The 16,108-nt window shown below is 37.1% G+C and overlaps 2 protein-coding genes across 5 annotated transcripts in view; one reads left to right on the top strand and one right to left on the bottom strand.

Annotated features, from left to right (window-relative positions):
• asz1 (ankyrin repeat, SAM and basic leucine zipper domain containing 1) overlaps positions 1-10,642 on the bottom strand; it is a 38,535-nt gene extending 27,893 nt beyond the window's left edge. For 2 of the 3 annotated variants that reach the window (XM_044125737.1, XM_044125740.1), the window contains exons 1-4: positions 10,553-10,642; positions 10,283-10,405; positions 7,561-7,663; positions 7,298-7,420 (exon numbers count right to left, since the gene is read on the bottom strand). In XM_044125737.1, the coding sequence (XP_043981672.1) occupies positions 7,298-7,420; positions 7,561-7,663; positions 10,283-10,390 (334 nt within the window). In that variant the 5' untranslated portion in view covers positions 10,391-10,405; positions 10,553-10,642. Of the gene's footprint in view, positions 1-7,297; positions 7,421-7,560; positions 7,664-10,282; positions 10,443-10,552 lie in introns of those variants that run through there. The other variant, XM_044125738.1, reaches the window with a different exon arrangement.
• A 2,314-nt stretch (positions 10,643-12,956) lies between these two features.
• cftr (CF transmembrane conductance regulator) overlaps positions 12,957-16,108 on the top strand; it is a 56,051-nt gene continuing 52,899 nt past the window's right edge. Inside the window, exons 1-2 of one of the 2 annotated variants that reach the window (XM_044125735.1) lie at positions 12,957-13,329; positions 14,235-14,345. In XM_044125735.1, the coding sequence (XP_043981670.1) occupies positions 13,277-13,329; positions 14,235-14,345 (164 nt within the window). In that variant the 5' untranslated portion in view covers positions 12,957-13,276. The remainder of the gene's footprint in view (positions 13,330-14,234; positions 14,346-16,108) is intronic. The other variant, XM_044125736.1, reaches the window with a different exon arrangement.

The raw sequence follows: 16,108 nt of genomic DNA, 5'->3' as shown, positions 1-16,108 counted from the left end.
CTGAAACCAGCACGTCCTCTTCTGACACGCTTATCAAAATATTCACAGATCCAAAATGTTTGTACATTTTTTAAATAATAAAAATAAATAAACAAAACGTGCTGAAGCTAATGATTTCAGTAATTATTATTTCAATAAGGTGTTGAGCAATTCAGCGCATTTTGGTTCAATTAAAAAAGAAAAAGATCGACTGATGAGCAGAGCAGGAGTTTAAATTAGCTAATAAACCATCACTGTGTTTAGGGGAGCGCTTGTTAATAATCGCAAAATAAATATCAAACCTGAAATGTTATGTTTTTAACGTAATCTCTGCTCGGCTTGCAGGGCACAAGCAGTTTTCAGGAGGTAGATCTCAGCCGGCTGGTGACAGAAAAAGTAGATCTTGGTCTCAAAATATTTGAGCACCCCTGCTCTAAACTGTAATAACAGATGAAATGCTAAGATAAACAAGTGTGACATAGAAACCAATAGATAAATAAAGTCAGACATACAGTGGGGAGAACAAGTATTTGATACACTGTTGATTTTTCAGGTTTTCCCACTTGCAAAGCTTGAAGAAGACTGTAATTTTTATCATAGGTACTCTTCAACTGTGAGTGATGGAATCTAAAACAAAAATCCAGAAAAATACAATGTATGATTTTTAAATAATTAATTTCCATTTTATTGTGTGAAATAAGTATTTGATACACCAGAAAAATGAAACTTAATATTTGGTACAGAAACCTTTGTTTGCAATTACAGAGATCAGACGTTTCCTGTAGTTCTTGACCAGGTTTGCACACACTGCAGCAGGGATTTTGGCCCACTCCTCCATACAGATCTCCTCCAGAGCCTTCAGGTTTCGGGGCTGTCGCTGGGCCACACAGACTTTAAGCTCCCTCCAAAGATTTTCTATTGGATTCAGGTCTGGAGACTGGCTAGGCCACTCCAGGACCTTAAGATGTTTCCTACGGAGCCACTCTTTAGTTGCCCTGGCTGTGTGTTTTGGGTCGTTATCATGCTGGAAGACCCAGCCACGACCCATCTTCAGTGCTCTTACTGAGGGAAGGAGGTTGTTGGCCAAAATCTCCCGATACATGGCCCCATCCATCCTTCCCACAATATGGTGCAGTTGTCCTGTCCCCTTTGCAGAAAAACATCCCCAAAGAATGATGCTTCCACCGCCATGCTTCACGGTTGGGATGGTGTTCTTGGGGTTGTACTCATCATTCTTCTTCCTCCAAACATGACGAGTGGAGTTTAAACCAAAAAGTTCTATTTTTGTCTCATCAGACCACATGACCTTCTCCCATTCCTCCTCTGGATCATTCAGATGGTCATTTGCAAACATCAGACGGGCTTTGACATGCGTTGGCTTGAGGAAGTGCACCTTGCGTGCACTGCAGGATTTTAATCCTTGACGGTGTAGAGTGTTACTGATTGTTTTCTTTGAGACTGTGGTCCCAGCTCTATTCAGGTCATTGACCAGGTCCTGCCGTGTATTTCTGGGCTCATTCCTCACCTTCCTCAAGATCAGTGATGCTCCACGAGGTGAGATCCTGCATGGCGCCCCAGACCGAGGGAGATTTTCCATTATTTTGTATTTCTTCCATTTTCTAAAAATTGCACCAACTGTTGTTGCCTTCTCACCAAGCTGCTTGCCTATTGTCCTGTAGCCCATCCCAGCCTTGTGCAGGTCTACAATTTTATCCCTGATGTCCTTACACAGCTCTCTGGTCTTGGGCATTGTGGAGATGCTGGAGTCTGATTGATTGAGTGTGTGGACAGGTGTCTTTTATACAGGTAACGAGTTCAAACAGGTGCAGTTAATACAGGTAATGAGTGGAGAACAGGAGGGCTTCTTAAAGAAGAACTAACATGTCTGTGAGAGCCAAAATTCTTACTGGTTGATAGATGATCAAATACTTATTTCACACAATAAAATGGAAATTAATTATTTAAAAATCATACATTGTATTTTTCTGGATTTTTGTTTTAAATTCCATCACTCACAGTTGAAGAGTACCTATGATAAAAATTACAGCCTTCTTCAAGCTTTGCAAGTGGAAAAACCTGAAAAATCAACAGTGTATCAAATACTTGTTCTCCCCACTGTAGGCTTCAGTTAAAGGGTGAAGTAAGATTTACATACACTTTTCGCAAAATTTGCTATTGTGATAGGCCTAAATGGAATTTAAGTTTTAGCACTTCCCAGAGAAAATAGGATTCACTTATAAAGATCCAATGGCAGCCAATTAAGCTCCATTAAAACGGATTAGTGTCCCAGCTTATTTTCAAATGCTCTAACTCGACAACTACATGAGTTCAAAATTAAAACTGTAAACAAACACAAAGCTCACTCCATAAATGTATATACTTCTGTTAATCTTCAAATTAGATTTTAAATGAGTACAAATTTTCTTTGTAAAATCTATTTTATTTAGAAAAAAGGAGATGAGGGAGATTAACCGACTTCTGGGCAGTTCTTATTTTTCAATGATATGTAACAAGTTTACCTTCAGTTTCTTCTAAATGTTGCTTCTAAAAGTGGACTAGAGTCCAACACGTGAGCCTACATCTGTGTGTAGATTCCTGTGTCTTCGCCACTGTGTATGTTTGGCTGTATATCTGTTTGTGAATGTATTTACATTTTGAGCGTGTTGGTGTAAACTAGTCTGCCTAGCTTGCGTCTGACAAGAGCTGGAGTAAATAAATCTGCGGCCTGACATCCAGTGAAAAGGTAGGACGGCAGCGTGGTGACCGCTATCAATCACGCCCGCATTCCTGTAGCCAGCCTCACAGCTTGGACTAACGCCATGATGACGTCACCATGCGTCATTCTCTTGTTTAATCGTTTCCTTCACCTGTCTCAAAGGGCGAGATGAAAAGACCGTGTGAAATCAGTCGCACAGTATAACTCTGGCTGTGTGACAGATTTTACTGGAGTGTGAACTCATTTATTTCAGCTATCAATATATCAGTGCACATTATTTGTTGAATCTTATAACTTTACTCTGGAGGAAGCTGGCAGCTTTGTGAAGGTTCCCAGCTAACACATCAGGGACACACAGGGAGACACAGATTGGTGCAAATGGAGTTTCATATTTTTGCCATTATTCAGAGTTCAGACTGACAAGCATCAAACATTTCGACATCGCAGATAGGCCAAATTTTTCTAGGTGATATATTGTGATAAAAAGGTAACATTGTCGCTTTGAGACTAGCATTTCCTACTAATATCTATGAAGGGCGGCACAACCCCTTAAGAAGATCACGACATAAAGTAATTGTTGGTGTTCACAATTAACGTTATTGATTTTTCTTAGCCTTTCTAACATAGTGAGCTATTTCTGTCCCTACATGATCCTTGTATATGTGACGCATGCATTGAACTGAGCGTGAGGGTGTGCACACCAAGTCACACCGCTTACTCAGCTTGTGCGAACTCAAGCAAATTCTCAAAAGTGTCAGCGTCAAATTTGATGAAAGCTTGACAAAGACCTGTGGTTGTACTCTGTTACCAACATTCATATGCAGACAGTCGGGTGCACAGGTGCTTCTGCCAGCAGACACAGAGCGCACAAAAAAGCAGTTGCAACAATCTGCAAAGCAGGTAAGGAAATCAGGAGGAGTGCGGCAAATGTCATTGTTGGAGACTGCAGGTGTTGTCCCAACAGTTTCAGAAACCACACACATGAAGAACTTTGTAAAAGCTCACACTCCCCTGCCGGACTGTGCACAGAGTAGAAAAGTTGTGGGTTCTAAATGTCTCCATCTCTGTCTTATGAGACTGCATCCCACTCTCGCAAAATTTTGCACGTTTTAATTTTGCCATTAAAACGAGCAAAATTATGTTTTAATGGCAGCAGCTTTCTGTCTTGCATGAGACAGCACACAAGATTAACTGTTATTTCTGTAATTAAAAGAAAGTAGAGGTGCACCGACTGCAGTTTTCTGGCTGATCGCTGGTATTTAAAAAGCCTGACTGATTTTGGCCTACACTGACTTGTTTTTGGTCTAAATACAGAAAAAAGTTGCAAAGTTGACAACAATAGGCCGACTATTGGGAAACGTAGAGCTCTCTCAGAGCATGCGGTAGTAGAAAAAATTCTTGGATATAATCAGTTTCGGCATGTAAGCAAAATTAAAGAAATAGGGACCGATCAACCTGCGCACCCCTTGAAATTATATCCCCTACATCACAGGTGTCAAAGTCCAGTCCTTAAGGGCCACTGTCCTGCAGATTTTAAATGTGACACAAGTACAAAACACTGGAATGAAATTACTCCTCCTTCTGTAGATCAGTTCTTCAGAGCCTTATTGGTGACCTAATTATTCTATTCAGAAATGGTGCAAAAGAGGCACATCTAAATGTTGCAGGACACGAGCCCTTGAAGACTGGAGTTTGACACCTCTGCCCTACCTAATAGCATAAAAATGGCACGATAATGCAAGTACACTGTGTCAAAGACCAATAAACTAATTTCTAATGAACATTTAACACTGGAACTGGAAGACATTTTAAATATCCAAAATAAATACAAACACACCAAAAATAAATAAAATTGATTGTGAGGTCTCTGTAAACAAACTTGCCCTACATAATATGATTCATTAGCCTCTGACCAGAAGAACAGGCAAAACTAACAGTATTTATTTAAGGATTAAACAAACGCTCTTAATGTGCACCATTTTGCTTTATAACAAATGAAAGGTGCCCGCTTCACAACTTAAGAGGTTTACCATGGTCATTCGGTTTGAATTGCCTTTGAAACAAATATTTAAACATGACATCGAACCAAAAATAACATTTAGCTTTCCAGTAGACCACTGCCTATTCATGGTGCTGCAGTTGTGGTTCAGTATTCACAGATTTTTCTGTGGAACGTGACTCCAAATTACTCACAGAAGATCTACACATCCACGGATTTTGTCGTAAATTTTACTCAGACATTTTCCACCACACAGCGGGTACCTGCACCTTTTCCCGACACTACTTTATTTTATATCTTTCTTTTTTTCAATGTTATTTTTCATGTCTACGTTTACGGCATGAGGCTTGAAGTTAATAAAAGTGGCTCCATGACGCTTTGAATTTCCCCCATATGGATTTGATTTTGACCTGGCTTTGTTCTTTTTAATGTCTGTCCCATATTTGTATGACATTATGGAGAGTACCAACATCAGTTTTTTTTCCACTTAAAGCACTGGGCAGTTACATTTCTAGAGGAGGTGTTCATGGATTTTCAGCTAATCGTATATATATATATATATATATATATATATATATATATATATATATATATATATATATATATAGCAACACTCCATAAATGGTAGGGATGAACATATGGATTTGTTTGTTTTTCTAATGCACATCTTGTACAAATGTATCAAAACTTGCATGTGTTTTCATTTATCTCATCCTATTCATTTACATATATAGTGAAAACAAACCAAGTGGGAGAACACTTTAAGGATCTAGATCTGGGTTAGGCTACTCAAATGATTGGAAATTAATACAATGTCCCAATAAAATCTAAACATTGTGTGCTTAATAACTTCAAACTGAAGGCTTATCTTTCCCAGACTGACCACAATTCTGCACATGCCTTCAATTTTACCTTCTTTGAGATGAGAGTGCAATGTGCATCAACTAAAAACAACTTAGGAGATTAGCAGAGTGTTCTCTAAATGTTCTCCTTTGGCGTCACAACCTTTAAGTAATGGCAGATGGGAGAATTGATACACTGGTCTGACTGGTTGTTTGGTGCTCAGCAATCGCAGTTGGGTTGTTAAAAAAAATCTGCCCAAAGTAATGACAGCTGGACATCGATACAACAGAGATCATCAGAAAGGTGAAGAGGTATGGCATTTATTAAAACTCAAATAGCACTTCCTTAATTTGATTTCGAATGGTATCTTACCAGAATTGACTTTTCTTTTAAGATCTCTTCAGTCAGCACAACTGTCAATTTATTGAAAGTGAAATAAATTGATATAAATTGGCTGCTATAATTAAATAGAGTAATATTCATAAAAAGATAAATATCTTCTATAAGGCCCCCAGTTTGTAATTTGAAAAAAAATGTAAATGAAAAATTAAAGACTGAAATACCTACTTAAGGATTGAACAAGGCCACTAAACTAACAAACAAGCCACCCTAAATTAACTGTTTAAACTATAGCTGCAGTAAAAAGCAATAAATATGGTGGCTGTTTAGTTTCAGCCGATAACAAAGCGGTGTTACTTTGACTTGCTTAGACTAGTTGCTTTTATTAACCAGAAACCATCCCATACAAGATGGAAGTGAAGACTCAATAGTTGAGGAAATAGTCTAAGTAAAATTTTTATACAGTTAAAGACACTGCAGCTCTATACACTTATACATAGGGCACTGAATTGAAATAGTAAACTTTAATGCCAAGTTCAGGCATTCAGGTAGCCACATGAAAATCTGTTTAACTACTAATCAGACCTTTATGCTGTTCATGAACTGCAATGAAAATCTCAAGCATGGGGCTACATGTGCCATTTAAAGACCAGCTGAAATAAATATATTGTCACATGACATTTTGATTCAAATGTAGTTTATCCCAGTTGACCCCACATACCCTATTTTACCTGAACCTTGCATGTTTAAAAGAAAGGTATATTTTAAACATAGGTTGATACAGATACCTAGACTCTCACCTAAGAGAAAGAGCAACTTGATGCTACGTCCGTTAGAATTAGAATTTCTCCTAAATGTGTCACAGAAAACAAGTTCAGCAGCAAAATAGATTTTTTTTCTATTCACCTCCATTTTATAGGAACTGATTAAACTTGCAGATAATGAGATAATTCTATCCCGCTTCATGGTACCAATATTTTATTTAATCAAATTTTGTATTCAATTACTCGATCAATCGTCAGAATAATCAATAGACTCCTCGATTACCAAAATAATCATTTACAACAGCCCTACTGCCAACATGCAGAAATTAGGTTTTGACGTTCAGATCTTCAACTTTAAAAGAGCAGTGTTACGTAAAATTTCATTTTTTGAGCTTTGCCTCATGTTATGTTATTCCTTTATCAAAAAAATACCCAGACCATTGCCCTGATTCTTTCACGCAGGTTTGAGAAACCCTTCAATCTCCTATGGCAACCATTCAGCTGTACAAAACACCTGGATGGACCTGCCGTCTTCTATATGCATCTCCTTCTCTGCTTCCTCATGCCTGTTTTCCTGGCACAGTGTGAGATAATTTACCTGCTTCTAAAACTTTCGCTCTATTCTACAGAAAAGTCTTGTTAACACTGCCGTCTGACCTTTGCTGAAATTGGCACTGGCTCCTCTGTCCAACAGCAGCCTGGCCAGGTTGCAGTTCGCCACACTGACGGCGTACATGAGAGGAGTCCATCCAAAGCCCAGCCTGGTTTCCACATCCAGGCCTGTCCAAAACATCAACGTTACAAAAAACAAAAACAAAGAGGAAGGGTGTGACTCATTTGGGTTAGTCTTCTTCGTAGTACAATTTTATGTACCATAAAACAGCTACTTTTTAAATCACATTAGTGAAGCAAGTATATACCATTGTCCAACAGTTGTTTAATAGTATCGGTGTCTCCTTCACTGATGGCTTTTTTCAGCACAGAGACTTTGTCGCCTGAACCCACCTCAGCAGAGGCTAAGTCCTAAGGAAAACACAAAAGCATCCCTGTTAATGTCCCAATAATTGTTTTAGTTGAACAAGAAATGAACATTTCTATTGATGTTCAACAATCTCAACGTATAGGATAAAAACTTGGAGAGATCAGAGCATTTAGCAACAATGAGTACCAACAATGTTTTTAGGAGGAAAACCCAAAAGCAAGCCTGCTTTGTTATTACAATCCAATATTTGCTTGGCTAGTATATTACATAAACTATGCATTCAGTTAGTGTTTACCAGTGATATATTACACCTTTAATGGGCCTTCACTGTCTCCTATGCCCACAACTGATACAGATCTAAGGCAGTGTTTCTTACTGCCCTGCTTGTTTTAGTTGTGTCTCTTAGCACACCTGCTTCTAATGTTAGCATTAGCCCCTGCATGCCGTCAAATGCTGCAGAAGCCTGTTAATCACCCATTTATTCAGGCCAGGTGTGTTGCAGAAAGAAAACACCTAAAACATGCAGGATAGTGATCCCTGAGAACTGGAATTGAGAAACACAGATCCAAGGCTAACTTCACATGGCAGGCAAATACAAACCATATTCAGCTTTTCCACGGCAGCCGAACAAGCTCAATTCCAATCTTTTCACTCAAATAAAAATAAAAGTAGGATCTGTGCCACTTCCTTATCTCGTTCTAAATGGTATACGTAGCCAATAGTTTCCAAAGTGTCTGTAAGGAGAAACATTGTTGTGATCATGTCCTGAAGGCAGCATCAAAATGAGCAGAAGCTTCTTAAAGAGACAGAGGCCTGATTTCGATATGTCGAGTTGCAAAGTCACATTTCTCTTAAGTTGAACTTTGACTTACGTTGAAGTCAATTGAACATAACATAGTTACATGACTGTGAAACATGCTATCTGATGAACTATAATTAATCAAAGCCTCCAATTAATTTGGTTAAATGTGTTAATCATTCACTTTAATTCGCAGATGACACTGTGATTGCAATTTTCAACAAACGTATGGTTTACTAATATCTTATTAAAAATTTTAATCTGAAGTTTTTGAAAGACAATTTAGTGTGCTTTCAAATGGACTCATTTGAGCTGGAAGGGGAACATATACTTTTTAAATTTCACTAAAAGAAAAAAATGTTTTGCACTTTGTGGCTCTTCAAAATAAAGTAATCGTCACTGTCTACATACAAACACAGGGTCAGCCAGATAGACTGTAGCCTAGGGTACCAAGTGCTGTAGAAAAAAACAAGCAAAAAACCAAACAGAATAAAATAATTATCAGCAAACACCTGTAGCTCTAATAGGCACCCCTTTGTCATGTTCTGTATTTAAACTATAAATTATTAGAAAATTATTTTTAAAACACAGTCCCTCATGCTGATGGACCTCTCTGCTATTGATCAAATGTAATGTAAAAATAACTAAAAGCTAATGTGAGCATGATTTGTAATTTCAGACATAAGTTAGTTCATTATATGTTTTTGTAAGCTGAACAGGCTGTAAACTTTAAACAGGCTTATATAATTGCTTCTTCTTTTTTTAAGTCAAATATATTTTTGCTCAATTCCCCACTAGTCATTATTATTTATAGTTTGCATCCTTCTGATGTTCAAAAATCCAAAAGTTATATATGAAAGTTTTAATTCATGTTACCTTGTTATGTGTGAACAGAATGGGAGTTTCTGCTTTAATGTATTAATTCCCATCATTTGTTTCTTTTAGCCACAGAAGACAACAAGAACACTGTACTCCTGTTTTCCTGCTAGAAAAAGATAAAAACCTCAAGATGAAACCGTTCATCTTTTCTCCTGCCTGTTTCTATCCTTATTTTTCCCAAGAATAATCCGACTGTCAAGTTTTTATTGCTGACAGAATAGGATAGCAAAGCTTTGAACAGTAAAGAAATTAATAAGTGGATTAAATTATTAGTCTGGGGAACAAAGATGTTTTAAATCAGGGGTCTTCAACAACAGCCTCATGGGCCTATAATGTGTTTAATTAGGTAAGTGTGTTGTGACCTTTATTTTACATAACCATAATCAATCTAAATAATGTTATATTGAACACATGAAGTAGTCTGTCTGCTAAAGCTGCATGTTTTCCTTTTACTGTTGAGCAGAAGGTAAAGATAATCTACACCCGTCCTGGATAGATTACCTTTTCCCCCACATCTTTAATTTGTCAATTTTTACCGTACATTCATAAAACCTTCAAACTTAAACCTCTACAGAGACTGAAAACGTATTTGGTTAACATACCTACTACTGGCAGCTACTTTTTAAATCAAAATTAAACAAATAAACTGCATGAAGGCGTGGCAAGAAGTGTGAAGGTGCCCCAGCTGAAAACAGTCAGGAAAGGGCAGAATTTGGCGCAGTTTTCTCTATTCCGGATTCGCATATTTTGATACTTAAATTGTTTTAATGTAATTTATAATATTTTTAAATGGCATTTGCTCGTTCGTAACGACCTTTTCACTAAAGCATCTTACTGACATTAGAGAAAATACATTTAGAAAATAAAAAGGTTTGCTAAGCTAGCTTGAGTTACTTCCCCGAGCTGCCATCCGGATTTAGCTTTAAAAAATAACATTAAAAAAACAATGGCGGAAGCAAAATTTAAATATCTTCACAGTAACCTTTATGCCATAAGTCTTGTTTTCCGAAAAGGAGCCAATGTCCCACTCGTCGTTGCTGGCGTCGCTTTCGTCTCCAGCCGGAAAGGCGAACTCATTAACGCTTCCCATATTTCCAGCTAACAGCTAGTGGAAGCCAACATGAGAGAACAGAATTTGACTGAGAGGGAGGGAGTAGGCGGAGTAAATGACAAGTGACGAGGTACCACATAAAATTTAAACAAATAATAATAATAAATAAATGAAAGTTACAGCTGTATTGAGATGACTTACTTTGCCCTGCTGAGAAAATACATCAGTATCCGCTGTGGCTAAAATATAGCTATAAGCTATATTTTTGCTGTCTTAAATAAGGAGAAAATGTACCTTTCTTTCAGCCAGCTTACTGGCAATGTCCAGTAACTGGTGCATTAACAGCGCTACGTTACTCCATGCTTCATAAAACTCTGCTTTCTCCAGCAATTTCTCTATCTGTGTGGTGCACTGTTTTCAGTACATAACTAAGTTTTACACAAGATTAAAATTACATGCTAAACTATATGGCATGTAATTTATCATATACCTTTGACCCCAAAAGTGTAAATCTTTGGGGTCAAAAGTTTAAACTTTTTTGGAAAGAAAAAAAAAATGAAAAAAATTTCTTGCTGTTAAGGTCAAAAGTTTGAACTTTGAATGTATGTTTTTGTTTTAAAACTGTTTGGGGATGGCCACACATCTTATTGTATTGATGCTGCATAACTTCAACAAAGTTTTACTCCAGGAAAAATGAAAAGTAGCTGTACGAGAAATTGCTCAAGTAAGATTTAAAGAGTGTTCAGTAATAAGGCTATTCAAGTACAGAGTAACTGATTATAAGATCTGATGTAATATTTTACAGTGTTATCGTCAGACAGACAAAAATGTTATGTGCAAAGCATGGTATTTTGAAGAATAAAATGTAAAAGACTAACATGAATAAATAACATAATTACAAAATAACACATCTTAGTCGGTAGAAGCCCATTTCCATTTTTCTTCCCAACTACTTATGAAACTAATACTTATAGCAGGTAATTGCATCATGTTTCATAAATATGGAACCGAGCGGGTTAGGGTAACTAACGTGAGAAAAGAAGAGGATCTGAAACTGAAGTGGTCAAATGAGTTTTTCAAATGTGTTCCTGGGTGGTTGATAGTATCACTGCTGAGCATCCTGCAGGGTTTCCTGCTCTTTGATGATTTTCAAGAGTACAGGTTGCCCTTTAGAGTAGATACAGAGATTAAAGATGGAGAGAGAAATAAAGCAAGGAAACTGAAAGCCTTACCTGGTTATTTGCCTGTGTCTCAAGCTGCATTTATCCGTGGTAAAACAGACCAGGGCATTACCAAACAGCACAGACCAAATCAGACCTGGCAGCAGCCTGACACAACCCGTCCAGAAGGGGTCGCTCTTTCCTCTGACCAAGGCAGGCACATTGTTTTTGTTCAGCAACAATGGAAAGTACCCCGTTGCAGAAGTCCATGGGTTTTTTTCTGACTGAAACACAGAAAATTATGTTCTTTTTCTTTCAATGTAATCATGTTTACATGCCCCTTTAAAAAAACAAATGAGTCAAAACTCTGTAAACTTAGTATGACAAAAGTAAAATATAATATAACATGTTTCTACTGAGCTCTTAGACCCAAATAATTTTTATCATGATTTGTGTTTATTTTGCTTCGAGCAAACCTTAAAGAGTTCTGTATTTCATGTGGACAAATTTGGCATAAATCTATTTTTTTTACTTCAATGTGTCAGAATATATTATGATCACATTGACTAAAATGGTAGAAAAGCCTATTATATGTGGTCCTAACTAATCTGAAGCACATTCTGCACTCTTAATCACCATGTTGCTTTTCATTTTAACTTTTACATATATATTATATATCTGTCATTTATAGAGCCAGGTCGGCACCTGCAGCTCTGTATAGTCCATCTGTTTTCCTTCAGACATGAGCCAGCAGAGAGAAACAAACCCCTGAGTCTGACCCTCGCCAACATGAGCTTCAAGGATTTTTTAAAATTTCTTTCACAAAACAACCACCCAGCTAAATATACATATATATATTTTCACAATACAAAAACTTTCATATAAAGTCAACATTAAAATGTTTTTTTGCATTTATATATATATATATATATATATATATATATATATATATATATATATATATATATATATATATATATATATATATATATATATATATACATATATAGTTCCTGAAAGCTATGATTGGGTGCTATTATTATGCTGATAGGAGTTACACCAAAGGCTTGCTGCACTTTAGCTCTGTTCCCTTCAGGAATGCCTTGAGGTTATGATCCTCCCTCTCATGATAAAAAGGAAAAAAATGAAAAAGATTCAAATTTGTTTGAATGTCCCAGAACTGTTTCTGATATCTTTTTTGTGAGTCATAGACAAGCAGCAAAGTGTACTGCAGTATAAAACCCCAGGTGGGTCAGCATTCATTAGCAGTCCAGTGCAGAAGTCATTTGATAAAGCTGTTATTGCAATTCGATATTGAAAATAACAACATCATGAGGCTTATATTCTGAGTTGTCAGTTCACATCAGCTGGTTTTACCACTTATTCTTCTTGTTGCCACAATATGCAACCCCGAGGCTCTGTGGCGTGGAAATGACGTCCCAACCCAAGTTCGGGCGAGTCAGCCAATAAAAGATGGACTGTCCCTGCATTGTCCCGCGGAGCCAACAGGAGAAAGGGACAGAGTTTAGGAAGCGGACAGAGCAGAGACACCTTCACAAGACTCACATCGCGTTCTGTTTAGAGACTGAGGAGGGAAATAACGCGGCTGCAGCATTACGTTAAGCCCCAGCACAGAGAGGAGGACAAAATCACACGCCCCTCCGGTCTGAATTTCCTCTGGAGCTGCGTTGGGGGGGACACATCAATGTGATCGAGGCTCAGGGACCCTCAGGTGCAGAGAAACCAAACTGGCGGGGCTCTTAGGATGCAGAAGTCACCGGTGGAAGATGCAAACTTCTTCTCTAGATTTGTCTTTTGGTAAGCAATGACTCTGCTTCATTCTTCGGCTTGTGAAGCGGGATTCCTCACTTTCATTCACTTTTAATTCAGAAGCGGCCTTGGCTTTGATGTGACTTTATCAAATGGGAAGCGAGTGCGCAAAGTATCTTTCTACAAATAGAATTCTCACTGCTGTTAAATGAAGTTGTGCGTAATTCGGGGTGCGCTCCGATGAGCGGGCAGGTGATTCTGGGCTGCATCTTTGGGAACGTAAACCCATAAAACTGAAATGAAACTGGACTCAAAATGAAGAAGACAAATCTGACAAAGCCAGCCTCAGATAAAAGTAACAGCAAACAAACAAAAACAAAATCCTTTCAAATCAAAAAGTTTGGGGAAGTCATTTTTTATTTCAGACCTGATGTGTTTTACACTAGACTATGGTATTTGTGTTTTAGCAAGTTGTCCCCCCTGTTCCCCTTTGGATCAAATAGAATTGACTATAGTTTGGCAAACATGCGCTTCAGGAATGAGGCGTTAGAAATAAGGAAGCAAAGTTCAGCATTTGTCAATACCTCCAAATTAGTTCTTTCTTGAATCTTTTCTCATCAAGTCAAGCCAAACACCTGACACTGATCCTACCATCATTGGCAAAGGAAAAAGCCATTCTTATTACGACCAAGCATAGTTTAAACATTCCTGTTTTTTTTTTTTCCTACCAGAGCTTCTAGTAAAAGGCTAAATTCTAAAAGCTTTCAACTTTTTGTGTCTCCTTCCTTAGATTAGAGAAAGCCTGACATCCACTCCAAGACTTCTTGGACAATTTAAAAACATATTTGTTTATGATTTTGCATAAAGCTTTTGTGTATGTTGAGCAACGTCTTTGAACTCCTTTTATAGCTTCAAACAACTGATAGCAAACTCTGTGGTTCCCCCCTCCCCAGGTGGATATCACCTCTACTGAGGAAAGGTTTCACTAAGAAGTTGGAGCTGACTGACGTCTACAAGGCTCCTTCGTTTGATCTGGCAGACACACTCTCCGAGAGACTTGAAAGGTCTGTGCATTGCAATATATTAATTCACATTTATTTTTCTCATGTTGCTATAGAACAGCCATAAAATGTCATTTATTTTGGGGATTTTATGTGGTAGACCAATACAATGTAGCAGAACATTAAATTAAAGGAAAGAGTAGCAAAAAAGCCAAAAGAAAAACTCCATCAGATCCCGCTTAGAGTGCCAGGTAAGAAACGTTGGAGGAAGATGCTCTGGACAACATGCTAAGTACTGTGTGAAGAAAAAGTAATATTATACATCACATCATATACAGCTCTGAAAAAAAGAGACTACTTAAAATTGGTCAGTTTCTCTGACTTTACCTTTTGTATAATTAAAAAGTAAAATGAAATGTTATTTTATTCTATGAACTAGTGACAACATGTCTGAAATTCCAAGCAAAAATTTAGTATTTATTTGCAGAAGATGAGAAATGGTAAAAATAACAACAGCAAAAAAGAGGCAGTGATTTTAGACCTCAAATAATGCAAAGGAAACAAGTTCATATTCATTTAGAAATATTCATATTTTAACTCACTAAGAGTTCAGAAATTAATATTTGGTGGAATAACCAGCAGGGTTTTAATGAGGTTCAGTGTAGTTGTAATGTTTTAATAAGTATTAATAATACTTTTCCAAGAAACATTATCCTCACAAGTTACCTTATGAGCTACATTTAACTAGATTCATACAATTTCTGTTTTTGCCAAGTCTCCAAAACATGTGACTGAAATTGGTCCAGAGCATGACATCGTCATGGAAACAGAAAATTGCATATTAAAGGGTTCTGATATAAAGATGAACATGTATAAAAATGTTTTTTGTGCACTTTTACCAAGACAGCTTTAAAGCACAGGCACTCACTTCAGAGTCAGAACAACACAAAGCATTACTTCATTTCCTGTTTTAACAAACTGAAGTGGAATACCACTTCAACAAGTTCACCAAACATCAAATAATCATAATAATTTGAGCATTATATATATAAAGTTTTTGAAATACTTCTATCATACACAAGAGTATGAAACAAATTACTGTATAAGAAAAATATACTCTTACCAATACGACAATGAAAATAAAAGCATACAATAACTAAAAATAAAATAAAAATAAAAACAAGTCAGGGAAACCATCTAAATAACTGGTTACATTGCACTGATTACCATTTACACTTTAGGATGGTACTACCTGTATATAAAGGCACGGGGTCAGATAATTTGAGTAATTTAAGCCAAATTTAACTTTGTAGTCCTCCTTTATGTTCTACTTTATTTGTCAACAGTAATATTGCTTGTTTAATATTAGAAATATTAAGGAGTGGCTGACTAAAAATCCATCCATCAATTAAAAACACCCTCCTGCTTCAGTTCCACAATCTGATCTGACTTTAATTGCTGTGTGGTTTGTTATGTTGATGCGAGCAGCAACTGGATCTCCAAAATTGTTATCAGCATTTATTGTTTTGAATATATTGCCCTGTGCTGTGCAAGAATGGCTTGATAACATTGAATAAAAGCTCTGCAGGAATTTGTCATAGAGTCTAGTTATCGCACTCACCTGTCTAACATAGATCTGTAGCAAAAGACAAGAAGAGGAAACCCAAGTCTGTGTGTTGTTATTTGAAGACCAGCTGTATACACAGCTAGACAGTATACACATATGTACTGCAAGCTGAATCTAATGAAGTGAGAGTTTCACTGAGGATGAGTTGTTTAAGAGGCTGAAATCTCTACATTTGTCTTGAAGTTGTGCTTCTGACTTT

This window comes from Gambusia affinis, linkage group LG08 (genome assembly GCF_019740435.1).
Source record: "Gambusia affinis linkage group LG08, SWU_Gaff_1.0, whole genome shotgun sequence".
Lineage (NCBI taxonomy): Eukaryota > Metazoa > Chordata > Actinopteri > Cyprinodontiformes > Poeciliidae > Gambusia > Gambusia affinis.
The sequence above is the reverse complement of the archived record's forward strand: the minus strand, read 5'-3'. Positions and strand labels throughout refer to the sequence as shown.